Source organism: Ursus maritimus, unplaced genomic scaffold (assembly GCF_017311325.1).
Source record: "Ursus maritimus isolate PB19 unplaced genomic scaffold, ASM1731132v1 scaffold_16, whole genome shotgun sequence".
Classification (NCBI taxonomy): domain Eukaryota; kingdom Metazoa; phylum Chordata; class Mammalia; order Carnivora; family Ursidae; genus Ursus; species Ursus maritimus.
The window spans coordinates 50,296,170-50,321,216 of record NW_024424008.1 but is presented as its reverse complement, the minus strand read 5'-3'; the positions used below and the strand labels follow the sequence as shown (position 1 = coordinate 50,321,216).

The window sequence follows — 25,047 nt, the reverse complement described above, 5'->3', positions numbered from 1 at the left end:
CCGGGGACCAAAGGCCAAGAGGAGTGACTTGGCAACTTTCATGAGCTCTGGGAGGCAGATGAAAGGGGATGGGGAGCAGCAGAGTTGTGTGGAAGGTTTTTATTTTGGAAAAGCTGTGCAGAAAAACATTCAACCAAACGTTGCTGTGAAAAGAGAAACCCAAATCTTAAGCATTAAAAAAAAAAAAAATTTAGATCAACCAACTAGCTCAGAAGAGGGGAGGAGGCCAAGGCCGGGAGGAGTCACAGCCAGTCAGGCAGACGGCTGGCCTCCAGTGGGTAAGGCCATTTCCCTGAGCGCTTTGCAGAGGAAGACAGGGCGGTCACAGGGCTGGAGTGGCAGTGGCTGACCCCTGTCGTAGTCCTGCTGCAGACCCAGCAAATGAAGCCGCGCAGGCCCTGGAGAGCCGCACCCATCTGCACCCATGCGCGGCTTTGCCAGGTGCATCGTACCGATCCTTCAGGATGGAGGGTCGGGGGGGCGATGGTGAAGGAGTCAGGGGTGTGTTCAAGGTTGGCTTCTAATCAGGGCTCATGGAGGCAGCTGCTTTCAGGGCCAGTGTGCTGGGCTGAGGGCTAACTGCCATACCAGTAGGTCCTGGGTTCCAGGCGGAGGCAGGAAGGGGAGGGAGGGAGAGGAAAAAACTGCTGTTTCTAGGTTCTGGGTCATTAAAAGGACAGGCATATATCCACGGGCTCTTCCCAGCCTTCACCTTGAGCCCTCTTCCCGAGGGACCCCAGTGACGTTTCTGCGGAGAGGCTCTTCGGGCCTTAGCAGGCCCCGCCCCACCCATGCATGGGTGAGGGTCCCTATGACCCACATCACCAGCTCGCCCGGGAGAAACGAGGAGAGGAGGCAGGCCTGCCCAATGGGGGGGGGGCCAAGCCCTTGTCCAGGCCCTTCTCACCAGAAGCTCCTATTCAGTCGGAGGAAGACCCAGTGGCTGTGGCCACACTGTTCTCCAGCACGATTCCTCTGTCATTGCACCTTAAGAAGGCCCTCGCCTTCCCTGAGCGCAGAGGGTGCTCTTTCGGCCTGTGAACCCCTGATGTTAGTAGCATCAGGGCTGCCTTCTCCCCAGAGCTCCCGGGACTCGGGAGCAGCCTTCCAAGCTTTCCTGGCATTGGAAAGGAAGAGCCTGTCTCATGTCGACTCTGTTGGGCCTTGGGTCAGCAAATCTGCTCCTCTTTCCCCTGCAACAGGTCTGGGGCTAGGTGATGATGAGGGCAGTTCAGGGTACTCCTGTCCTGGGACAGTCCCCAGTCCCCTCGATCCAGCAGGTCTGGGGCAAGGAGATCAGACGTGGTGGGAGGGCCCTCACTTTCTGTCTCCACTCCATCCGGATCCTTGCTGTTGCAAAGTGGCACGGATTCTAGTTCTGTCCCCTCCTCCCTAGCTTTTTGGCTTCGTTGGGGCCAGTGGCAGGGTCCACTCCTACAAGCTCGGTGAGAGGCCACATTCCTCTGGCTCAGGTATATTTCCAGCATGTAGTAAACAGTCCAGAAGATGGTAAAACTGCCTACCAGCACCAGAGTCTGGAAAAGTCAAGCACCCAAGTTAGGGATGGTTTCCCAAAGCCTGTGGCTTTTCTCAACCCAGAACAATGAGCTCAAAGTCTGTCACCTTCCAAGGACTGCCTCTCCCACCCCAACGCACTCGCCCCCACCCAAGGAGCCCTTGCCTCTTAGAGCTAGCTAGTCGAGCGGGGACCCAGCCAGCTCCTCCCAAACCCTCACTTCTCAAGTCACCTGGAGTCCCCCGGCCAGGACTAAATCCCCCACGACACTCCTGCCCGCCCACCCACCTTGAGGGTGTTAGGGGTGATGGTGTAACCGTCTTCCTCGGGGATTTTCAGCCCGGGGGGGCAGGGCAGAGTGAAGCCATCATGCAGGTATTTTCCACTCATGGCACTTTCTAACAGTCTGAGGAGAAGAAAAGAGATGAGGATGTCCTCCTGAACTTGGGACCCCCTTGCCTTCACCAGTTCCCCCACCTCACAGCTGGAGAGGGAAGAGGCCCCGAAGCAAGAAGGGGCAGGTGAACTGTGGGTTCCCGGGGAGGGGGAGCTCCCTACGGGGCCTCTTCCGGCCCCAGGAGCTGCCTCCCCTGGGCACCTGCATCTGGCACCTACCTTTGCCTGTCCCTGATGTCCACTGGACTCCACACAGAGCCATACAGGGTCAGCTGCCATTGCTGCAGGGTGCCGGCCTGGACCATCTCGTCTCCTAGAGCAGCCAGGGGGCAGTCCGTGAGCCCTGCCCTGTGCTGGCCGTGCAAAGAGCAGAGGCCCTGCCCGCCCCGCCCCCAGGGGACTCGGCCTCACAGTCTGCCGTGGGGTTCTGCAGATGGGCCTCATGGGGGGCCCTCCGGGATGGAGAGGGGGAGGCTAAAAGGTGTGACTCTGAAGCAAAGACGTCCTGCCTCTCTCTCTTTCATATTTTAGGGTTTCAGCTGGGATTTTGCTTCGGAAAAAAAAAATGTCCTTCTACTAAATTAAAGGTTTGAAAACCACCAGGCTAGTGAACACCTAACTTGGCTGGAAGCCAGGAGAGTTGGGTTTGGTTTCCAGTCTCCTCACTGGAATATTGTGTGACCTTGCACCAGTCACTTCAGACCTCTGGGTGGGCCTCAGTTTTAAAAACAAAACAAAACAAAAAACAAAAACAAAAAATGGTGAAAATTAGTCCTGCCCTTACCTGCCTACCAGGGCTGGTCGAAGGATGGTTATATGTGAAAGGACTTGAAATGTGGTTTCAACAAGGAATTTTTGTTGCTATCCTGAGGAAAAATGGATCAGTCACTTCTCCAAGGAATATGAGAGGTAGTATCAACGAACAACTTTAGATTTCAGTGCCCATATTTTAAATGGGGTGTACTTCTTGGCATCTACCCTGTGGGTCCAATGGCAACCCTATGTCTTTTCCATGGGACGGTTTCTGTGGGGGCTCAGCTCCGGAGGGACCAGACGGAAGGGCAGGCAGGCTTACCTACATCCCTGATCACAAGTCTGTAAGTCCCCTTCGCTCTTTCCCCCCAGCACCGCACAGTGGAGAAGGTCCAATCATTGAAGCCATTGGGATCTCTGGGGGGAAGAAAAGAGTAGAACACCTGGAAGGTGTGGGGCAGGGGACTGACCCTCTGCCCACAAACACGATTTCCTTGCTGTAGTGGCCATAAAAACATGGCGGTAGTGGCCTGACCTACAGCTACTGGGGAGCGTGCCATGAGGGGTCCTCAAGTGCTGTCCTTTCCCCGGGGCTCCCATGAAATGAGGGACTTGGGTCAGCATGTGCTAGTAGGAAAAGCCAATGTGGAGAGAGCACAGGCTGGGGAGCTCGGCAGAGCTAGGCTTCCTGTTACTTCCTCAGGCACTTCCCAGCTCTGAGACTTGTTTCCTCATTTGTAGAAGGAGGGTAGTCTCCTCTGCATTGTTCTTGTAAGGATTAGAGGAAGTGTTTGTCAAGTGCGGTGTTCAGCACACTGTAAGCGACTTCTGCGAGCCAGGTAAGAAAGGGCTTCCCGCTGCCATGGTCAGCCAGTGCCGAGACAGCTCAGACAGTGCCAGCATCTGCTTTCCCTGTATCTTTTCCTTGCAAAGACCCTTGTTGCCAAAAACAGCTCAGAAGGTGCGGGTGGGCATACGTACGAGTCCATGCTGCGGGGGGCGCCGATAAGGGACATCATGCCACTGGGGCAAAACAGTTTCAGTTCCAAGCTGCCGCGTCGTGGATGAGTGATGGAGACTGTCACTGCCACGTGCTCCAGCGTTTTCAGCCCCGACATCTCCAGGTCCATCCTGCTGACTGTGGGAAGTCAGGCTGGGCAGCTGGGAAACCAGCCCCCACAACACTTACGCCCTCACTTCATCCCAACACATGCAAAGGCGCACACTCATTGAATCACATACAAACACCTAACGCAGCCCTAACTGGGACCCAGCGCAGCTGAGTAAATGGAATGTTGCGGCTGCTTTCATGGGGCTGACAATCTGGCTTAGAGTCTCGTTGGGAAGATCACATATTCAAGACACAATGTAAGAACCAAACAAAGCAGCTTCAACCATTCATTCATCCAAAAAGAATTTACAGAGTACCTCCTACATTTCAGGCACTGCACTAGATGCTGGGGATAGAAAGGTAAGTTGGACATGATCTCTGCCTTCTACCTGCAAGTGGAGGACGAGACGGTGCGAGGAGTATGTAACTGAGGCTAGAACAGAGAGGCTCGAGGCACAGGACAGGGCGAGCCTCCGCAGAAGGAGGTGAACATGGGGCGGTAGAGAGTGCTGGTAGGCAGAGGAATGTTCCCGGAGGGGAGACGGCCCAAAGATGGGGGGGGGGGAATGAACAAGTTTCCTATGGAAGGCAGTACAAATTTCTAAAAAACTATTCAAGTGAATATACTTGGAGGAAATGATGCTGAATGAAAAAAAAAGTCCATCTCACAAGGCTACAGAGCGTGACTTCCATTGTGTAATACTCATGAATGACACAAGCATGGAGACGGACGCCAGGTGAGTGCTTGCCAGGCATGAGGGATGGGGCAGAGGGCGTGGGCACGGCCACAAAGGGGTGACACAGTGGAGTCTAGTGAGGCTGGGGTAGTCTGGATCTTGGTTGTAGTGGAGGCTACACGAGGCTACACGTGTGGTAAACCTGCAGGGAGCCCCGCCCCCACCCCAACACACATACTCTCGTATAAATCAGACTGCGAGTCTGACCAGTGAGATCTGAATATCTTTACGGACCATAGCAATGTCCTTTTACTGGTTTTGATACTGGACTGGAATTGTTTCAGACACTCACGTGGGGAGAAGGGCGCATGAAACTCCCCTGAGCACTGCTTTGCAGCTGCCTGTGAATCTAGTTACTTCAAAACAAACTAAGAAAAACACAAATGGCTGAAGTGGAAGACTCAGTTGGGGAATATTAGAAAATTAGGTGGCAAGGAGAAACAATTCTTTCTAAAGCACTTCTTCCACTGATCCGTTCCAATAGGCAAGGCGGAGACCAGCACCTCCACTTTCCAGGGAGAGCATGAACAGCTATGAGGGAAGAAGGAAGAGGAAAGGCAAGGCTCTGAGTCTGTGACACCACCTTCTGTCCTTCCCAGACCCCGTGCCCGCTGGCCTCCTGCTCAGAGCACCGGCCCAAGTCATCCACTACCACATGGCGCTCAGAGGACGGCTGTCCCACATCGTGACCTCATACTGTTTACCTCCTCGTCCAGCACAAATCAGCACCCACTTCCATGACCACGCCCCGGGGCCTCACTTCTGAAGGGTTTAGAAACTCTCATTGTGGGTTTCATCAGATAAACAATGCAAATTAATTGACGACCAATCAGAAGAGTAGTTGAGCAAAAATGAAAACAAAGAAGCTGCCACACTTCTTGATAACATGTTGGGAAATACCGATCTCGACCTCTCTGGGTATAGACGTGTGCACGTGTGAAGGGTCTTTCATTCCAGCTGGCCAGTCGTCAAAGCCAATGTCCCACCTTCTCTGAAAACAAGGACATCACGTCTCTCCACTTTCCTCACTCCCTTCTTGATCCCTTCCTTCCTTTCCTTGCACGCCATCCAGCTCCTCTTTCCTAACGGCTAAGATCCCGCAGCTCGGCTCTCCAGCACCCTCTTGTTTACTCTCTCAAGCTCCTTTGCTTTCTTTTCCTTTCACAGCAACTGGCTGGCAAGAGTCCAACATCGGACCAGCCCCATTAGCCATCTTCTTGGCTGAATCTTCTTGCTTATGTCTTTCCTACTACAGATGAAAAACAAAAACAAATAAACCCTTTCTCAACTCTTCACACGTCCTTCTGCCCACCAGTGTGAAGGACATGCGCTCTGGAGCCATCCGGCCTGGGTTCAAAGCCCGGCTCAGCCCTGTCCTAGCTCTGAGAATCGGATTCATTTCCTTATCTGGAAAACTTGGATAGTAACAGTACCTACTTCATAGGGTTGATAGGAAGATTATATTAGTTCATACACATAAAGTACTTAGAACAGTACTGAGTATTAAGACCATGTAAGTATCGGGTATTATGTCTTTTCCTTTACCGGTAAACTTCTCGGAAAAGATGTCTACGTTCACCGTCTCTACTTCTCACCCTCCCAATCATTCTTAACATTTTTCCTGTCAAGACGGTATACATGGTTTTAAAAGTAAGAGGACAATCTCCTACCCCATTCCTCACCATCTTCGTGAGCCACTCCCCGGAAGCAAACACTTCTTACTGCTTTTAGTTGTTTTCTTCTGGGATCTATCTTCATGTTTCCAAATACCAGGCATGTGTGACTATTTCACGGTTCATCAGTTCTAGACATTATTTATCGAATTCTAATTACAGCAGATGAGGATTTAATACCGCACACAGACCTTCTTCCTACCCTGCCCTCCCCTCCATCCTCTCAAAATAATTACATCACCATTTTTAGTTAGGTTAATATTTTGTTTCCTTACTATGACCTTATGGAATATGGAATTTAGCCAAGTAGTACATAATGATTACATTTCATTTTCTGAACAATTTGCCGATGTCCCCTCTAGAGTTAATAATTGCCCTGTTTTTTGGTTTACTTCAGCTCACGTACCCCATCACTCATTCTTTCCAAACTGCACAGAAGAACCACATAACCTCTCTGAATGCTATTTCTTCAAATGAACAAACAGTCCGAAGCCCCCTCAGTGCCACCTTCCCCCGGAGACCCCATCTCTGGCTCCCTGTCTCCCAGTCCTGTCCGTTACCCTGCTGCTGGGTTGGGCTTCTGTCCCCTCTCTGTCTGCACTCCCTTTCTCTCTCCCCCATCCTCTCCTTCCCTTGGTTTATCCTTCCTTCTGGAATCGCTGCCTCTCCCAGCAGTTTCAGACAATGTCTGAAAGTATCCTTCTTCTACCTTCCCATAGGATAATCAGTTTGGCTGAGTTTTAGCGACGGAAAACAAACATCCTCAAGATTTGGAGGGTTGTTGTTGTTGCTGTTTTTCCAAATGGCCCGTGATCCCTACTAGCCTGAAAAGCCAGTTGGAAGCTCTAAGCGTGGGTGGAGTTTTGTACTGGTAGGCTTCCCTGAAGTCGGTTGGCCTGGCACCTGACTGGTTCGCGGAGGAGCCCTCCATATCCGTGTCTCCAAGTCTTTCAATGAGGGGTCCTTCCGTTGCTCCAGAGAGGAGCCTCTGATCTCCTGGCTGCCAGGGCCCTGGGATCTGGGCAGCTAGCGTGGAGGGGAGGGTCCCCCCTCGCAGTACACTCCCTGTCTCTGGAGAATAAACTTCCCAACTCCTGCCGGCATAAGGAATGTACATCACCTGGCTGCCAAGGATGGGAGAACGTGCCCCGGAATCTACCTTTCCACCGATCCCTATTTTCCACCTCATACCTCATCTCTGTCTCCTGGAGCAAATGGGACCTCTAGGTCCTGAGCCTGTCGGGACTCTGTGGCATGAGGGCTTATTTCTTAGTATCACCCTCGCAGGCATTTGGTACGCGGTTTTCTCAGCCCTGCTCATTTCTCCATTCATTTTGCATCTTCCAAACATGTGATGAAATCTCTCATTTGCTGAGGCCTCTCTCCCATTCTCTTTGGCCTTGTGCTTACGCCACTTTTATTCCTTCATTCTTATTTTGGTGAGGTTTGGGAAGAAAGTAGAAATAAGAGAACATAACAATTTGCCATCTTTAACCAGAAATCTCCTGCCTCCATGAATTATTCAACCAGGTGCGATGGAGCTTTTGCCCCTGTTTGAGTACCGGAAACGGTTCTCGAGGGCACCAGGGGCCTGTGCGGCAAACCCAGGGCCGCCCCTTCCATCCTTGTCTCCTTGCCCTCTCTCATGGAGACAGCCCCCAATTCCCACGATACCTCCTCCTGACTTCCTCCTACCCCCCACCGGCCCATCTCATCCCTCCTGTTTTCCTCCAGAAGCATCTTTCCTTGGCCCACACCTTTAATGTGGTCCGTGTCCCAGGTCCTTTTTTATCCTTTGTCTGCCCACCAACCCTGGGGGCCTCATTCTTCCCCAGACCTTTTCTTCTCCTTTTACGCTGGTAACTCCCAAATCATGGCTGCCAGTCTAGACCTTTGAACTTATTTCGTCAACCGCCTTCTGGCCATAACCTTTAGATGTTGCCCCGAGCAGCCTCAAACACAGCCGTGACAAATTCCCAGCCTCAGCCCTTGCCCAGATCTGTTCTTTGGCCTGGTTCTTCACCTCATTTGATGACAATACTGACTAGACAGTTGCTCAAGCTTAAAAACTTGGAAATCTTTTTATATGTTAAAAAATATAAATGCATGTAAAAAAATATATATATATTCTTACTATAGAAAATTCCAGGCATATATAAAAAATAGAACAGATGTTCTCAACACATAACTCCAATAATTATCAATATATGGTCAATCTTGTTTCATCAATGGTCCCCGCTTCTTCCCCTTCCCGGAGTCATGTGACAGCATCCCCAGACACCCTGCTAGCTTCTCAGCAGACATGAGTCTGTAGCTCTAAAAGACAAGGGGCCGCTCTCCTTCACCCTCCCCGACCAGCAATGGGTGACAACTTATCTTGAAGGCTCCCTACACACAGACTTCCAGGTCAGGTCCAAACTCCTTACCAAGGCACACACGGGTCTATCTGGCCCTGCCCCTCACACCCCTGCCCCAGCCATACCACGTGACTCGAGGCTCCCTGAAACTCTGTCAACTCTTCACATGTGGTCCCTGCTGTCTGGATGTCCCTCTCCTCACCCCTTCCCCCCCGCTCAGGTCAGTCACTGACTTCTCCGAGTGCCCTCCTGTCTTCCCTGGGTGGCAGGCGGCTCTCTCCAACACCCATGTCATCTCCGCCGCAGACAGGGCTGCCTTCCCCCTACCAGACTGTGAGCTCCTGAGGGCAGGGATCCTATCTTATCTCTGGATCTCCAGAACTTGACACAGTGCCTGGAAGGAGATGGGTGTTGAGTTTGCAGAATGAATGAGGGAATCAATTGAGAGATATTCCACAGAAATACGTGAAAGCCTCCACAGCAGGGGAACGGACAGGGGAAGACCTGGGGAGAAGCAAGGGAGACGGAGTGGCTGACGACTGCAGAGCTTCAAGGTGGCAGTCTAGGGAATGGCAATGGCTCTGATGGAAAATGGGAGAAACCTGGAAAGCAAGCTGGCTTTTGAAGGGTGACAGTGAAATCTGGAAGGCCCCATATGTGACATGCCATGTGCTGGTGGGATACCCAAAAGCGCACGGTGATGTAGGGACGGAAAGCTGCAGGGAGATACTGGTGGCATGCTTGGAGGGGAGCGTTAACGTGGCAGACAAGGGTCTCACAGAGAGTCAATGCCATGTTCCAGAACATTATGGAATAGCATGGAATCCAAAAAGAGCCCCTCGAGAGCCCGTCTGTGTGAGGATGTGTGCGCAGCCATGCCACATGCCCTTCTGGTTGGTGCAGACAGAGGGGCTTGGGGGCCGCGCACACGGGGACGCTAGAACCAAGCACGTTACCATTAAATGAGGGAATACTCAGAACAGTGCTTGGCTCGTAAAAAGCACTCAAGTCACAGTTGATGATCGTCTGATTCTTATTTGGCCTTTGGTAAGTCGGGGTCTTTTTCAGCTCTCACCCCTTGGCCAGAAGATCCCGGGGCTTCCTTCGCTCGTGATCTTATGGAAAACTATGATAATCTCTATCCCTCCCACTGGTAAGGGATCAGAGGGACTTCGAGCTAAGAATCATCTGTGGAGAGGTGGTAGCTGAAGTCATGAAAACTGCTGCACGGCAGAGGAGAGACCCCCGGGAGGAGAGAGAACCGCAGAGGAGTCTGAAGAGGCATTCACGGTCTGGGAGTGGTGACCGAACGAACAAACGATACGAGGACCCCAGCGGAGAAGCTAGGAGAGGGCCCTGGAGCCGAAGGGTCGTGGAGGCTGCACAGGCGGAGGCCGCTGCCGGGGCCCCATGAAGAGGGTCAGAGCGGGAGAAAGGTCAAGAAGGATGAACTCTGAACTCGCCTCTGGGCCTGACCAGGAAAGGGGGCACTGTGAGCATGAACCGGGTCTTCAGTGCTAGAGAGAGGGGGTCATAAAGCGAGCAGTGGCTTTAGTTTATTCACTTTGAGGGGTTCCAGGTTGAAGGCCGGCAGGGACTGTCTTATGTTTCTCAGTAGGTGAGTGGAGGAAGTGTGAAGGCAGCAGGAAGGGTGAGCGGAGGAGGAGAGGCCGGGGGGACAGGGAAGGCACAGAGAAGGAACAGGAATGATTCCTGCCTAGGCAGAGGCTTAGCCAGTTACACTCAGGCTGCACACAGGATAAAAGGGTAAGTGCAAGAGGTTTCAGGAAATTTCCTGAACACACGCAGACTCTCTTGTGTTTTAGACACTCCTCGCAAACCCCATTGTCCCTCCTACCCTCTGGTAGAGATTTCAGACCCAGAGTCAGATCTAAAGGAACCAAGCGGCCCCGATCCCGTGTGCCCCACATCCTCTGTCTGGCGCCAGCACTGCACTGCCCAGAACGGCAGCCACTGGCCATGGGAGGTTATTTAAATTTAAATATAATACAATTAAAACTTGGCTCCTCACTCACACTGGCCACATTTTAAGTGTTGAATAGCCTCACACAGCCAGTGGCCTCTGAATTGAGCAGCACAGACAGAGACCACTTCCATCGCTGTGGCAAGTGCCGTGGACACCACTGCTCTGGAGTCTCAGCAGTGCTGCACCTCTGCTCTTCTCTCAGCGGTGTGCAGCTCTCTCCACCTTATACAAAGTTCACCTGGAGCCCTCAGACACCGATTCACCCAGGTCTCGGAGGAAAAGACCGAAGCTTGGCCACGGGGGCATGTTTCTGGACCATCTAGGACTGAGTTGTTCTAATCTATATTAACTAGACCCCCTTCAACCTCCAAGCATGCCCCCAAGCTTGTACTTTCTGTCCTGTCTGCTCGGGGGTAAATGGAGTCACAACAGAGGGGAAGACACCTTTGCTGACCTCAGAAAATCACGCTGTCCTGCCGGCTGTCCTCCACACTAGCAAAACCCTGGGTCTACACCTCCCTTTGCTTCATCCTCTCTTCCCACTACCCCATTTCCCACTTCCTCGGCCCAGGACAATGTGTCCTTCCTTCTGTGCTTCCTAGTGACAAACAAGCGGTTGCCGGGGAGGTGTGTCACACATGCTGGGGCAATGATGTCCCCTGGTGAGTGGGAAGCAGAAGAGGACGAGGCTGGAAAGGCCCCCAAAACTCTTCTAAGTCAACTCCCATTTGACAAGTGCGACTATGCATTACTTTGTTACTTAAAGGACAGTGGGGGAGTCTTGTGTGAGAGGTCCCAGTTAAAAGACACACTATCTCCAAGACCCATCAGTGCAAAGCCTGGAGGTTCCAACTGAACTGCATTCCTGGGAATGTTCCTGCACTTCTCTGCCTTGGCCGATGCCCTTTCCAAGATAGCATTCCTTTTACGGAAAACGCGATGAACCAGGCCCGTGGATTTTCTTCCACGCAGAGGGAAGCTGGGCAAGTGCCGGACATGGTTAGGGAGAGACAACGGAACCCTTCTCAGGGAAACCTCCACCCGAGGGAAGCTGCCCCTGCCCTTCCCTTCTGGGCTCCCTTCTTTGGCCATTCCGCCTCTTGTTCTTGCTCTGGTTTGATCACTTTCTAGGATCAAATTGGGGTAAGCGAGGACGGAGTTCTAACTTGGGCCCAAAACATGGCATGCTTCAATCTTCACAAAAAGTAGTGAGTAACTCTGCCTGGCAAAATTCTTCAAGGGGGAAAAAAAATCCCCCTTGGAGCTGGGAGTAGGGAAACTCTCACACGGGAACTCGGGGGAATCTGCTGACAGAGGCACAGGCATCCCCATCCAGCTTCCCTCTTCTCTGGGAAGGGGTTCAGCCTCGGTGCTGGACACAAACCCATCTCTGACCCTGGCTGTGACGGAGGCGGGGGCAGAGGACAAACAACTGCACCACAGGGAGACGTCCACATCCTCCTGTCCCGCCCCCAAACACCCCACCCAACTTCTGTATCACACAAGCTGGAGAGTCAAAGGAAGAGATTCATTTACTTTATCCAAAGGCCACTGGGCTGAAGAGGATTGCCTGGAAGTTCCTGGCATGGAAGTCAAAGCAGCATCTTTCAAGGCCTTCGGCAGCTCCTTCCACTACTAGTAACTCAGGAGAAAGGTCTTATTTAAGCAGCCAGGGGGCCAGCCAAGTCAGAAGCAGCAACATGTCCTAAAATGGTCAAAGAAAACTCCACAGGTCTGGCTGGAGCTCAGCTCCTAAAGGAAGGGGGCAGAATCGGGCAGGGACGGGCAGGGACGATGAGTTTGATTTCCCCGGCACCCGCCCCAAACCTCAGGCCCGAGATTAACCCCCTTTCTGCTGACTACTTACCATTCCACAGGACCTCCAGTGAGTGGGGGGACAGCGGGATAGCCTTGTTCTCTTTTAACACAGGGCTGACATAGGAAGCTAAGTAAGGGACAGAGGTCCAGATCTATTAAAGGAAAGGGGTGGTGATGAATGAACAAGATGACGGCACACTCTCATCCACTCAATCTTTAGGGCCCAGCTCTTCTTATCTTTCCTCTCCTCATCACCTCTTTTCACTCCCGAGGCTCCTGCTGACACCCGGGAGTGCCCCCTACGGCACCGAAACACAGAACCAGAGCGAGTGGCTGCATCCAGAGTGGAAGAGGAGAACCAGAGCCCCCTGGAAGCCCCAAGCTACACTCTCTACCAATAGTTCGGAAACTTCAATGAAAACGTTGAGCCTGCTTCTTCGGTTGAAAAATGGGTATCAGCTGGCATGAGGGTAAATGAAGAACATTTATTAAGTACCTACAACGTGCCAGGCAAGGTTTAAGGCATTTGGCCCCCTCCCTCGGTCACTCCACGCAGGGGTCCCTGCCCTGCCAACACCTGTTCACCTTGGCTGCATTAACGAGTCTCCAGGCATTGAGCAGGCCGAATCCATGCTGGTGGCTGTGGCTGAAGCCGGCCTCGTTGGTGACCCAGTCTGCACGGCGATCCTCATACTGAGAGAACAGAGGTCCTGCTTAGTCTCTCGGATTTCCAAAGTACCCTTGACCCTTGGACAAGTCAAGGGTTGGGGGCATTAACCCCCCTCCTCCCACAGTGGAAAATCCATGTATAACTTTTAACTCCCCACAACTTCACTACTAACAGCCTCCTGCTGACCGGAAGCTTTTCTGAGAACGGAAAGAGTTGATAAAGACACATTTTGTATGTTCTATCTATTAGATATTGTATTCTTACAGTAAAGTCAGCCGGAGAAAAGAAAATGTTATTAAGAAAATTATAAGGAAAAGAAAATACATGTCCAGTGGATCCATGCATTCAGACCCATGTTGTTCAAGGGTCGACTAGAAGGTCAACAAGTAACTCTGGCTTCCTTGCTGGCCCTGCTGGCTGACCCGGGCCAGACTCTCCCACTAAGGCCACTAGGAATGGGTTCCCAAGGAGAGCTGGGACAAAAGGTCAAAGCCCCATGATGTCACCACCCCTGTGGCTTGCTTCTGGAGAAGGAGCCAGGAGTCGCAGGCCTGGAGTCCAGAGCCCAGAGCACCCCTCCGCGGGTGAAACGGCTCAGGCAGAACAGGCACGAGTGAGCTGAGGCCCGTGATCGTGACGGGGTGCCCGCACCAGTTCTATACCTGGGCCACTCTGAAAAGCACCCGGCACCTCACTTCCGGGTGAGTCCGAAGCCTCCTGCTCCCTCACGTCCGGGGAAGGCTGCTAGGGTCTCACCTGGGTGGCCGTGAAGACGATGATGTGCTGCACGTCACGCCACGTGAGGCACGGCCGCACCTGCAGCATCAGGGCTATCATGCCCGCCGCCAGAGGGGCTGCGGCCGACGTCCCCGTGTGGCCCTCGGTGCAGCCTGTGCCCTTCTGAAGGTCCCAGTCGGTGGTCACCTGGGAAGCGGATGGGGGAGGGGCGGGGTTAGACACGCAGTTCAGGGCTGTGCAGAGAGGGGTGGGCGACGGGCGCTCCGAATACGCCTCTCAGGTGGGCCTTTCCTTTGCGAGAGCTGAATCTTTCACCGGGGGGAAGCCCACTACAGGTCAGGACAAAGGAGATCCTTAATCCTTCAAGCCCCCCCCGCCCCCCCGCAGGACGAGCTCTGGAGAACTGAGAAAAGATGAATTAAAGACTAAAGAGCTACTTGGGAGGGTCTTGTTTTGGGCAGAAAGGAGATGGAGCTGTGGGAGACGCCTCAGGTGCACAGGACACTTTTCCGGATTCCTGCTCCTCTTATAACGGCTTCCCAAACTCCCCACCCCGACCCTCCAAGCCCCACAACCATGCTAGACAGAGGCAGTGGCGGGGGAGCTCCTGGGCCCCAGCTGGCGCTGGGACAACAGTGACGGCACCATTCAAGAAAATCCAACTTGGCAGCTCGGCGACAGGGGCTGGAGCGACATCAGTGCGAATAAAGGGAGTGTGTTCCCAGGGAGAGGGAACTGCGTCCTCGCCCACCCCAGGAGCTCAGCGTGGGCTTCGCGTCCACACGGCCTGCCCGCCCTGGCCCAATCTGCCTCACCGCTCCGGGCCTGGCGCCTCAGTGTGCTTCCCATGAGCCCCCTTCTCCACCTGCGGTTCTGGGGGCGCGGGGGCGGGAGAGTTACCTCACCGCGGGAGATGGCATCAAGTCTTTTTTTCATGCTCTGATCAACCCTGGAGCCACAATGGGTTTGCCTCAATCTGCTCCACGATGTGGCACTTCGGATCTAGGACATGGTGCCAATGTTAAGACTAGAGAATTTTTTTCTTCCAGGCTTCTCTCTGGGTCAGATACCGGGGTGCTAACTTCTGCCAAGAACTGCCCTTCCTCCACTGTACTCACTGCTTCCCTCCCAGCTGTTACAGCAGCTGCCAGGAGATGTAATTTTCACTCGGACGCCGCACACTCCCGGAAGAAAAAGGAAAAACCCTCCAAGTTGTAGTCTCAACGAGACTGGGAAGGCCGGTCTGTGCCGGGAGCAGACTGGGTTTTTTCCTGTTAAGGAAACAGCGTCATGGGGACAGTCTCGTGTGTAGCTGTGAGGGCCGTGAACAGGCTGATGGCGGCAGGAGCCCTGGGGAGTGCCCCAGGTGCCCAGCGAGGGGACGGCGCATGTTCCACGCCCTGTCCTCAGCAAGACCGCGGCCCCACGGAGCTGGCCACTGAATAGAAACTGGCAACAGGGGGTTTCCAAGGCAAAGACATCCAAAAGTTGGGAGCTTGGCTAAACAAACTCTGTTCATTTCTGGACCAATTACAGTTCAGATGGAAGGTAGAAGATGGGGGCGGGGGTAGGAGGGGGAGGGGAGTTAGGAGAACAGCCAGGCACTGCTGAGCAAGAGTCACAACCATGCCAGGGAGGCCTTCTTGGTGAGTGGGCTCCCCAGTTTCTGCCAGGGCACGAAGAGCATAGTTTGCTCCTGCTCTTCCTCCTCACCCAGACTGGCCTGGGGTTCAGAGGGCAACCCCCCCCCTTCCTGCATGGTCAAAGCCTCTCTGACGTGTTTCTTTTAGCCTACTCCCTTTTTCCTTCTCCTGGGTGGGGGCAGGAGGCTGAGGGCCACTGGCACAGGGCCTCGGAACCCCATGTTGGCCAGAAGTCACTTATTGGCAAAACAGAATTTCAGTTTTGGAGAATGAACGTGACCCAGCAGGAGGACAAAGTTGCCTGATTCGCAATGGCCCCAGAGAGACATCTGTCCCTAGGCCACTGGAGAAATAGGACACCCCCAGGCTCCAGCCCAGCTCTTCCCTGGAGGTCCTAGCCCCATATCACTCTCTTCGGGTCAGCAAGGACAGGCAGGGAGCTCTGGGGTTCCAGTCTGGAGACCTGGCCTAAACCTGCTGGGAGGGAGCTAGGCCAGCCGGGTGTGGCCATCAGAGCCTGAATTCTTCAAAAGGTTCCCCAGCGTGAGAAGCTCCACTCCTCTGCTCCGATCCCTTGTTGGCTACGGCTCCAATTCTAGGTCCAAGGAAAGAACTATTTCTTGGGCTGACAGATGCATTTCCCAGACTTCTTTTCCCGCCCATCCCATGAAGACAACCACTAGCTTTACTCCCGATGGGGAACGTGACCAGAACTCACAGTATTTACGTAAGGGCCGAAGAGCAATGGAATGAAGATTTTTTCCTAAGCCCACAGGAATTAGCCGAAGCCCAAATTCTACCAAAGGAAGACATTTCAAAAGAGTTATTTAATGAATGTGATGCATACTAGCGCCTATAACAAAATATATGTTTGCAAGTTAAAATGTTGAAGGTAAAAACCATGTACAGGTTTATTTAGGGTCCTCGGCTCTGATTTCCCAACAGCGGCATACCCTTTGAGATCCAGATGTGCTAGGGAAGAGGAAGTGGAGGGGCGAGGCGGGGAAGCGGGGACCCAGAGAAACATGGCGGTGCCGCCTGAGTGATGTCTCGTGGGGCAGGGGCAGGGGGTGCAGGGCCCAGGAGGCACTCACGATGCTCCGGAGCATCTTGTCCCCACCACTGAAGGTGACCGCCAGCATGGAGGCACACTCCTCGGCATAGAATGGCATCCGTCCCTCCTCATCCACTGCACCTGGGGACAGAGTAGGGGACATGAGAGCTAGGGGCCTGATGACATCAGAGTTATCATCTGGGAGGCTGTCCTGAGTTTAAAAAAGGATCTCTGTGGCCCAAGTGCCTCAGAGTACACGCACTCCTCACCTGAACAGGCAACCTCAAATGGCAGAGGGGATCTGGGCCCTAATACCATTCTTTCAGTAGGCTCCCACGTAAAACTGGGGGCGTTCCACTCGACAGGTACTCGTCTGTTCACACATTCATCTTCCTCCATGTTTATTCACTTATTAATGATCTACTGCAGGTCCCACACTGTGAGAGGCATCAGGGCCACACGGAAAAGGCCACAGTCTTGATCTCAAGGAGCCAAAAGTCAGGGAGGAAGTAGGGTAAGTAAATAAACACAAGTGGGGCAGCAGACACTACGCCAGGGGGCACAGGTACAAGGCATTTGATTCAGGCTAGTGGCGGTCAGGGAAGGCTTCAAACAGGAGGCCAGCGGCCCATGGGAAGAGAGGCTGCAGCACAGGCCTAACCAGGTGATGGGGCTGAAAGTGTTCCCACGGTATGGTGACATCTAAGGAAGTCCTGAGAGTGTCTGAAGCAGGGCTAGTCCCTCCTTAACTATATGACCCTGAAGAGAAGATCGTGCTCATAACAGACACCACAGAAGCCAGAGCGCCCCAAAATACACACCCCCCCACCACCGAGGGACACACATACACCAAAATATAGAACCCCTCTACCTCTGAGGGATACACACCCTAAAACACACAACCCACTCACCACTGAGTCCCACATACAGCAAAATAGAGTCCCCTCACCGCCGAGGGGCACGCACGCACTCACGCACACACAGTCGCCAGGCCGCTACCTATGGTGACGGTGTAGATGGAGTTGGCGTAGCCGTCATAGTTGCAGTTGTCGTTGTGCTGGCCCCCGTTGCCACTGGCCACCACGAAGATGCTCCCAAAGCCCCGGCGGCCAGCAATCACCCCATGTTGCAAGGCAGCCTGAGGAGCAGAAAGGTCCTGGGTCGACTGAGGAACGCACAGAAAGACCTCTACCCTCCATACCAATCGCCTCCTCCCCTTCTAGAAAGAAAAGGAGAAAAAGCCCAAAGGCACTGGGGCAACAGGGAGAGAAATTTAAAGATCGATACATGAAGGGGAGGAAGCCGTTAGTTGAGCAACTGTTTGACACGAGTACGCTGCTTATCAGATCGGGTGGGGCTGGTGATGGGGGCATAAAATCACCACTTCTCTAAGAACTGGTGTCCCCCACGCTCCCCCGCCTCCAGGTTAGGAGGACTAGCCCAAAAGGAGGCGGTAAGGCTGGATGCCATGAGTCTGGCACCACCAATGGGGGTAGGGTGGGAAAGGGAGCAACTTGCAGTAGTTCTAGGACCTGAATGAAGAGGGTGTCCTGGGTCTCGGAAACTACATGCAGTTCAGTTACCTTTCCAAGCTGATGGGGGCCATCCACTGTCTTCCCATCATCATCTGGTCCCCAGCTGTTGAGAAACACCCAGAGGGAAGAGCCAGAGCCCCACTGTGGCGACCCAGCCAGGCCTCCCAGGCCCAACTGACCACCCTCCTTCCTAGGCTCTTCCTGTCCTCCAAAGTGTTCTAGTTCAGGACCCCCATGATTAAAAGACACGGGGTTCAAAGACCCGGCCCTCACTCCAAAGTGGAAAACGGAAGGACTGACAAGGCTCTTTTCTTACCCTTAGAAACTTTCCCGATCTAGGACTACTTTCACCTGCCCCTAAAAATCCTTTCTCAGGTCCTAGGGAGCAGGAGACAATACATACTGGTAGAGGGGGACAGGGGGCCAGCCATCTCCTGATCTAGGGATCTCAGACAAGGCTTGATGGCACAGCACCCACAAAGGAAGGACTACATCTAAGTTCCTGGGTCTGAGGAGCTCTCCACTCCTTCTCTAAGAGGAGTGTCTCCTGTGGATGATGTCATGCACGTAAGGGGGGTGCTGGCTGGGGGAAGACCCGGTGCCATTGGTGCTACAAGGGCAGCCCAAACTCAGTTTCTCCTTTTTCAGGGACTCAGACCCCGCCCACTCCCCAGCCCTCGCCAGAACCCGAAGCTGCAGGTGTGTTCACATGCAGGGTGGCGGGAACTGGTGCTGGGCATGCGGCTCGGCTGTGGTGGGAGGGCAGCCCTTCCAAGCTCATGGAACAGGTAAACACGGTGCAGACTGGCACACTCCTCATATGGGAACCTGATGCTTGGGGTGATGTGGGGCTTGCGACCGAGAACCCAGCGGCTGGGGGTCCGGAGAGAGGACAGTGACGGACCTCCGGGTCGAAGCCAGGAGAGGACCCCTGGCGCATGTGCTGCTCTGCTGTCGGAGGCTGTGTGTCCTGGCTCTGCCGTACCTGCAGCTGTAGATGTCGTTGATCTGGTAGTGCTTGTTGAACGCTACAGCCTCCATGCTGTCCGTGAGGGGCCCGTCCAGGACCCGGATACCTAGGCAGTGAAGGCCCCATCAGCTCCTCGACCACGCGGGTCCCCCCGATGGGGAGCTGAGTGGTGGCGAGCCATACGTGGAGACTTACCTTTTCCTCTGAGCACTCTGGTACCTTTGAGTGTTTATACCATGTGTATGTACCAGAATTTTTTTTAACAAAACGCTAGACCTTGGATTTTAAGGATCATGTGGGCTGGTGGAAAGAGGCCTGGGCTAGAATGCAGTAGCCAAGGTTCCCTTATTTGCATCCTTAACCATGTAGAGCCTGGTCCTGGGCTTGATACACAGAAGGTGTCCAATAAATGGTACTCATTACCATTACTGCTCCATGGATGCCTAATTTCACCCTCTAAAATGGGGTGGGTCATATCCTGGTGACTACACAGGGACAAATGGAGCTTTCAGAAGGGACTTGGGCCCTGAAGTTTCTGGCTCACTCTGTAGCTCATTTATGGAGAGGGCTACTGCCCTCTGCTGGAGAGTAAGAGGAATACAGCCAATCCGTTCAGTCTGTAGGTTCCAAGCGCTTAAGAGGAGTCTGGGAGGGCTTCCCCATTCAGACCCTTCATGTTCTGCCTTGATGGACAAAGACTGGGAGGAGCCCTAGAACAAGCTCCAGTGGGGGCCAGGGCTGCTCAGCTCTCCTGAAAGGAGGGAGCGCAGACAGCAACCATCAGAAGGTCTGGGAGCTGGAGAGCTGGGTGATGGGAGGGGAGTCTCCATGGACATAGGAGGTCAAGGAAGAAAGGCAGGTAAAAGGGTATTTGGGAAATTACAAAAATATAAGTATAACCTAGATAAGGAAAAGGAGTTATTGTTACAGTGAGTTGGGTCATTTGATGGGACATAACCATAATCAGAAAAAGGGGGGGAAGTGACTGAGCGGTCGGGGCTTGAGGCCTCTGTCCCACATTAAGACCACTCCCACTTTTATCTGTTTTATATAATAGGGTTTGCGGCTAATGACATGCTTGAAACACCACTGCACTGACATGTCCTACAGACACCTAGTATAAGCTTACCCTCTGCTCTATGCTGTGCATGTTAAGAGTGGGATCAACACGGTTCAGCACTCGGGGGAGGGGCAGGCAGGGAGTGAAGACCGTCACCACAGGAGAAGCCCACCGAGGATAGAGCGGAGGGTACCTGCTATGCGGCTCCCGTAGGCCACTCCGACTGCACAGAAGCTGTTGTTGGGCACTGCGGCAATCTCTCCTGCACACCTCGTGCCATGGTGGTTGCCGTTCTCCACGTCCGGGTGTGGCATAGGGTCAGGGTCGTTGGAGTTGAGGTCATAGCTGCCCTCAGGGCTCTGAAACATTGCCGGGTAAGTGACATGTGGTCACTCACAGGTTTTAACAGGTTAGGTTCTGGAGCTCAGGGGGAGAGGAGACCTGGGGGAACCTAGGACTTTGGGGCTCCCAGCCAGCGCGACACGCCCATCTCTCTCTCAGGCTGTAGACATGAGAACAGAACACATGGGGCAAAACTGAGAAGTGCCACTGGTCTCAGCAAACCTCTCTTGTGCATTATAGAAATGGGTCCAAGAGATGGCTCCATGGCTTGGGAAGCCCAGGATAAAAGAGATTTAGAGCTACCTAAAGACCAGGCTTTAAAAGAGGAGGGTGCTCAGAACTTGTGGGGAGAGGGAAGTTGCCTCCAGAGGCCACTCCTTACTCCCCAGGACAGGGAGCAGCAACCGGAACCAGGAAGTGCCACCTGGAGTCCTGTCCTTGTTCAGTCTGTAGGTTCCAAGCGCTTAAGAGGAGTCTGGGAGGGCTTCCCCATTCAGACCCTTCATGTTCTGCCTTGATGGACAAAGACTGGGAGAAGGAGCCCTAGAACAAGCTCTAGTGGGGGCCAGGGCTGCTCAGCTCTCCTGAAAGGAGGGAGCGCAGACAGCAACCATCAGAAGGTCTGGGAGCTGGAGAGCTGGGTGATGGGAGGGGAGTCTCCATGGACATAGGAGACTCTTAAGTGCCAGTCTAGAATGCTGGCTGGGGGTATACGGAGGATGAAGAACACCACCTCATCTCCCAGGCCCTTAGCATGGCCCAGGGACCTCTAAAAAGGGAGGCCAGACTGAGGCAGTATCAAGAAGCCGGTAAGATGCAAGAGTTGGAGGTGGCGTTCCAGGGCCACTCACGTAGTTGGGTGCGATGTCCTGGATGGTGTGCTCCACTCCGTCATCCACCACCACCACGGTCACCCCTCGCCCCGTGACATTGCGTTCCCACACACCAGTCACATTGATGTCCCTGCCGGGGCTCCGCCGGTTATTCTGTAGGAGACACAGGGTCAGGAGCTCTTTCCGGAGCCTTGGGAGCCCAGTGACACATGACATAGCTCACAGACAGACAAGTCAGAACTAGCAGTCCCTTTTCCCTCTCCTCTTAGCCATCAAAGAGCCACAGAGTGGCTATAGACCTACAGGTCTAGGCGGGGACAGAGGGACGAAGGAGGGCTTTGGCCGCAACCTCGCTCTCCAGGAAGGCATCATTCACCGGTGATAAAAGTGAAATGGTGGCAAGGACAAGGGTTGGAGGATACAATTATTAGGCCATATTATGTATATCCTATGAACATGACATAACATAATGTGGTACCAAGTGTTTACCAAGAGTCAGGCACACACATATTAATTCACTTGTCCTAACCAGAACTCCAGCAGGTACATACTGTTACAATCTCCACGTAAGGGGCGGAGCTGGATCTGAGCCCAGGCAGCCTCGCCCCAGCACCCACACCCTAACATCTGCAGTCCACTGGCTCTCCAGAAGCGAGCGCAGGTGGAGCCCGAAGGGAAGACACGCCACCAAAGCCAAGAGAAATGTCTCCCCATTCAAAGGATGGGGGCCGCAGGACAGTAATACGGTCACGAGCCCTCTAGAGAACAGAGCTGCCTGAGAGCTGAAGACGGCAGGGCCGGGCTCACCAGGTGCCACTGCTGCGGGTACTTGGGGTCATTAAAGTGGACGCTGCGCTTGGCCCGCTTGAGCAGCCTCTGCTCCGAGTGCCAGCGCACAGCTTCGTGCCTGGCTAACACAGTCTCCGCCTGGCGCCGGACGGCCTCCACCTGCTGTTCCTGCTGCTGCCCGGCCGGCTGGACGAGGAGGAAGTATCCCTGGAGCTCCCCGATGCGCCCGGCGTTCAGCAGTCCCGCTGCCCGGGCCAAGGCATCTGCCTGGTGCTCCAGAGTCTCTTCCGGCCCCTCGCCTTCCAGGCTGTTCAGGTGCACGGCCCAGCTTAGCCCCCCTGGACCCTGGGTTCGGGGCCCATCTGTCCCTTCCAGGCCCATGACCCAGGGAACCAGCAAGAAGAGCCCGGCTAACTCCAGCCAGAGGCAGGCGGGCAGGCCCAGGAGGGCATCTGAGTGTGGCACTTTCCGCCTCCCCTTCGGCATCAGAGCAGTAGGCTGCAGACAAAGAGAAAGGACATCAGAGACCCCTGCCGGGAATGTGCAGGGAGACCAAGCCATCCATGTATGACACCCAAAAACTCCCAATCCACTCCATTTACATTTTTAAACACCTGATCCTCTCTTTTTATTCATATTTATTCCTGAGCAACAGGGATAAGCCCCCTGGTGGGGTGTGGGCCGGTACTAACTCCAGTGGATACCTCACCACCTCACCAGATAATCAGGCAGGGTGTCCAACCGCTAACAGGCACCACGCTGCTCTTTGCCACTGTTGTTCCGGAAAGGGCTCAAAAGTCGTACCGCTCCCGTAGCTTACTGGCAGAATCATGACCGTTCTTTAGAAGAGAACTTCCTCCCTTATTTTGAGGAGATATAAATCTTCCCCCCAGCTGACATCTCAGTCCAGGTGTCCTTGGGGCCGACTCCCCACAAGGGCGCCCCAGTCCTACCTGGACTCTGTGTGAGGCTGAGCTCCTGGTCTGGCTAACCACCTCACGCTCATTTTGTGCAAATGGAGAAAAGGCATCACTTTCACTGCGGGGTGTCGGCTCTGAGCACAGACTGCAGACCTGTGGGCCCCAAGAAAAGAAGAAATGGTGTCATCCCAAACCCAGTGGAGCCAGCAGATGCTAGCCATGACCTGTGACCAAGGGAAGTGGCCAATGATCAAGTGTCATTTGCAGGGATCTCAAGTGGGTTGTACACTGGCACAGAAACCCTACTTCTTCTCCTAACCATCATGCCACCCTCTTTTCTTTGTTCCCCAGACGCCCAGAAGAGGGCTTGAATTGTTGCCCAGACACCCTCCTAGAGAAGCAGAGAGTACTATTTCCTAGAAGTCAAAGTGGTAGCTAATTTCCTGATTTCTTTATCTCTGACAGATGCCAGGGGAAGTAAGAGTAGGTAGGAAACAGAGGAAATGGTGAAAACGAAACTGAACAGGCCCAAAAAGCAAGTGGGCAAGCAGGAAGGAAGAAATGATTGGAGAGTTGCAAGGTAGCACTAAACTTGGCTCTCTTTAGGCACGAGCTCGGCTGGGTGGCCTGCAAGTGAGGGCTCCGGCTCCAAATCTGGGACTGCCACCCACGGTTTAATTTCAGAAGGGCCACATTTAGAACTGGTGGGCAACTGTGGGGCCAGAGAGAGGTGAGGGGGCAGCAGAACCTGTGTGTACCTATTGGCGACTGGGCTCCTTTAGAGTCCTCTGCTCTGTGCTGATATCACCCTGAGGCAGGGCTTTGTACCCACACACACCCAAAGGGATCCAACTCAAAATGTGACAGAAAAATAGGTGTTTTACTAAAGTCTCTTTGGAAAGGAAGAAGAGAACTTAGGCCACCCAACTTTTCCCTCCAAAAAACTGCATTCCACATCTCCTTAGGTTCCCCGGCACATTCCCTCTCAAATTCCAACCCCCCCCCAGCAGCCTCCACTGTCCCAACATATTCAGATGCCTTTCCCAGACCTTACTAAGTAAAACAAAATCTTGCGAGACAGCCAGATAATGCCCCCCCCCCCCCCCAGGGCAGGCCCCTTCAGGTCCCCTAGATCCCATACATTTCCGGAAGAGAAGAGAAACCTGACCACCACTTCCTCCTCTCCCTCTGGCAGAGCAGGACCGTCTCCCACTCCCATTCCAGGTTTCTGGGAAAGGAACCCTAAATACTCCCTGAAAGCAGATCAGAACCTCACCCAACTGCTTTGCGTATCTTTACAGCTCTTAGGTGCCAAGGGAGAAAAGAAAGAATATGGGCAGCCCTGAGTCCTGGAAGGAGACTGTCTGTCCCAAGAGACCGTCCTCCTCCCAGCCTCTATGCCCGGCTCCTAGAAACCAGGTTGCGTCCCGCGTCAGTTTCATTGATTTCCCTCTCCCGGGCCTTGACTGTACCGTGCATTGTGTCCCTCCCGTCAAAGGGACCCCTACTACTCTGGGATCCATGACCCGGGTGCCCCGTCTCCCGGGGCTCCCCCACGCCGGGGCTGAGGGCACCCTCCGTGCGGCCCCCTGATTCTCAGAGGCCGGCGCCCCCAGGCTCTGAGCCACTCGGATTTCCCCTGCCCCGCCCCCACCGAATTCTCAACTCACCGGCCCGGCCGCAGCTGCTGCCGCCGCCTCCCTGCGGAAACTCGCGGCTTCCCGGGAGCCCGGGGAGCCAGTGACAGTAGCATCACTTCCGCCCGGCGGCGCAGCCAATCAGCGGCGGGGCCACGGCCCGGACGAGCGGCCCGGAGCAACCGGCGCTAGGGGGCCATCGGCTCCGGGCATCCTCGGCCGGGAGAGGAGCGTGCGGGCGTGGTGGGCTCCGCTCGCCTGGCCCCACCGCCCCGAGTTGTCGGGGCGTCCTCAACGGGGGCCCTGCCCGGAGGGACCGTCTTGCCCTTCATGGCGTCCTCTCGAAAGGGCGTCTCGGTTGCGACCTTTTAAAAGCACGTCGTTCCTCTTCTCTCTCTGATCGCCATGGCCCCGACTCTCCCTGGGACCTTCCCAGAGGGGCTCCTCCCTCCGCCGGGTCTCCTTCCTTCTCGCCGTCGCCTCTCTCTTCCTCCCCGCGTCCCCGGGA

General features: G+C 54.1%; 1 protein-coding gene across 3 annotated transcripts; it reads right to left on the bottom strand.

Annotated features, from left to right (window-relative positions):
* Nucleotides 1-84: 84 nt before the first annotated feature.
* Nucleotides 85-25,020, bottom strand: PCSK7 (proprotein convertase subtilisin/kexin type 7). Of its 3 annotated transcripts, XM_040631186.1 has the most exons (18): nt 24,573-25,020; nt 22,936-23,055; nt 22,700-22,801; nt 22,001-22,480; nt 21,212-21,346; nt 20,212-20,377; nt 18,893-19,064; nt 18,037-18,091; nt 17,453-17,591; nt 16,494-16,594; nt 13,775-13,942; nt 12,934-13,041; nt 12,398-12,500; nt 3,647-3,803; nt 2,988-3,082; nt 2,132-2,225; nt 1,805-1,922; nt 85-1,535 (listed from the first exon to the last, which is right to left on the bottom strand). In XM_040631186.1, exons 4-18 carry the CDS (start codon nt 22,466-22,468, stop codon nt 1,170-1,172), a joined length of 2,445 nt encoding a protein of 814 aa, XP_040487120.1. In that variant the 5' UTR covers nt 22,469-22,480; nt 22,700-22,801; nt 22,936-23,055; nt 24,573-25,020; the 3' UTR covers nt 85-1,169. The 3 variants fall into 3 exon arrangements, with proteins under 3 accessions (XP_040487120.1, XP_040487119.1, XP_040487121.1); XM_040631185.1 differs by lacking the exon at nt 22,700-22,801 and having other exon boundaries at nt 24,573-25,018; XM_040631187.1 differs by lacking the exon at nt 22,700-22,801 and having other exon boundaries at nt 18,974-19,064; nt 24,573-25,009.
* Between the last annotated feature and the right edge of the window lie 27 nt (nt 25,021-25,047).

What these genes read in the sequence shown, in the direction of transcription:
- PCSK7 (XM_040631186.1), bottom strand. Translation starts at nt 22,468, where the DNA reads ATGCCGAAGGGGAGGCGGAAAGTGCCACACTCAGATGCCCTCCTGGGC. An exon ending in CTCCTGGCTTCGACCCGGAG is followed by an intron (nt 18,092 to 18,892) that starts GTCCGTCACTGT and finishes GTTTCTCAACAG; the next exon opens with CTGGGGACCAGATGATGATG. An exon ending in ACTTGTGATCAGGGATGTAG is followed by an intron (nt 2,226 to 2,987) that starts GTAAGCCTGCCT and finishes TGGCTGCTCTAG; the next exon opens with GAGACGAGATGGTCCAGGCC.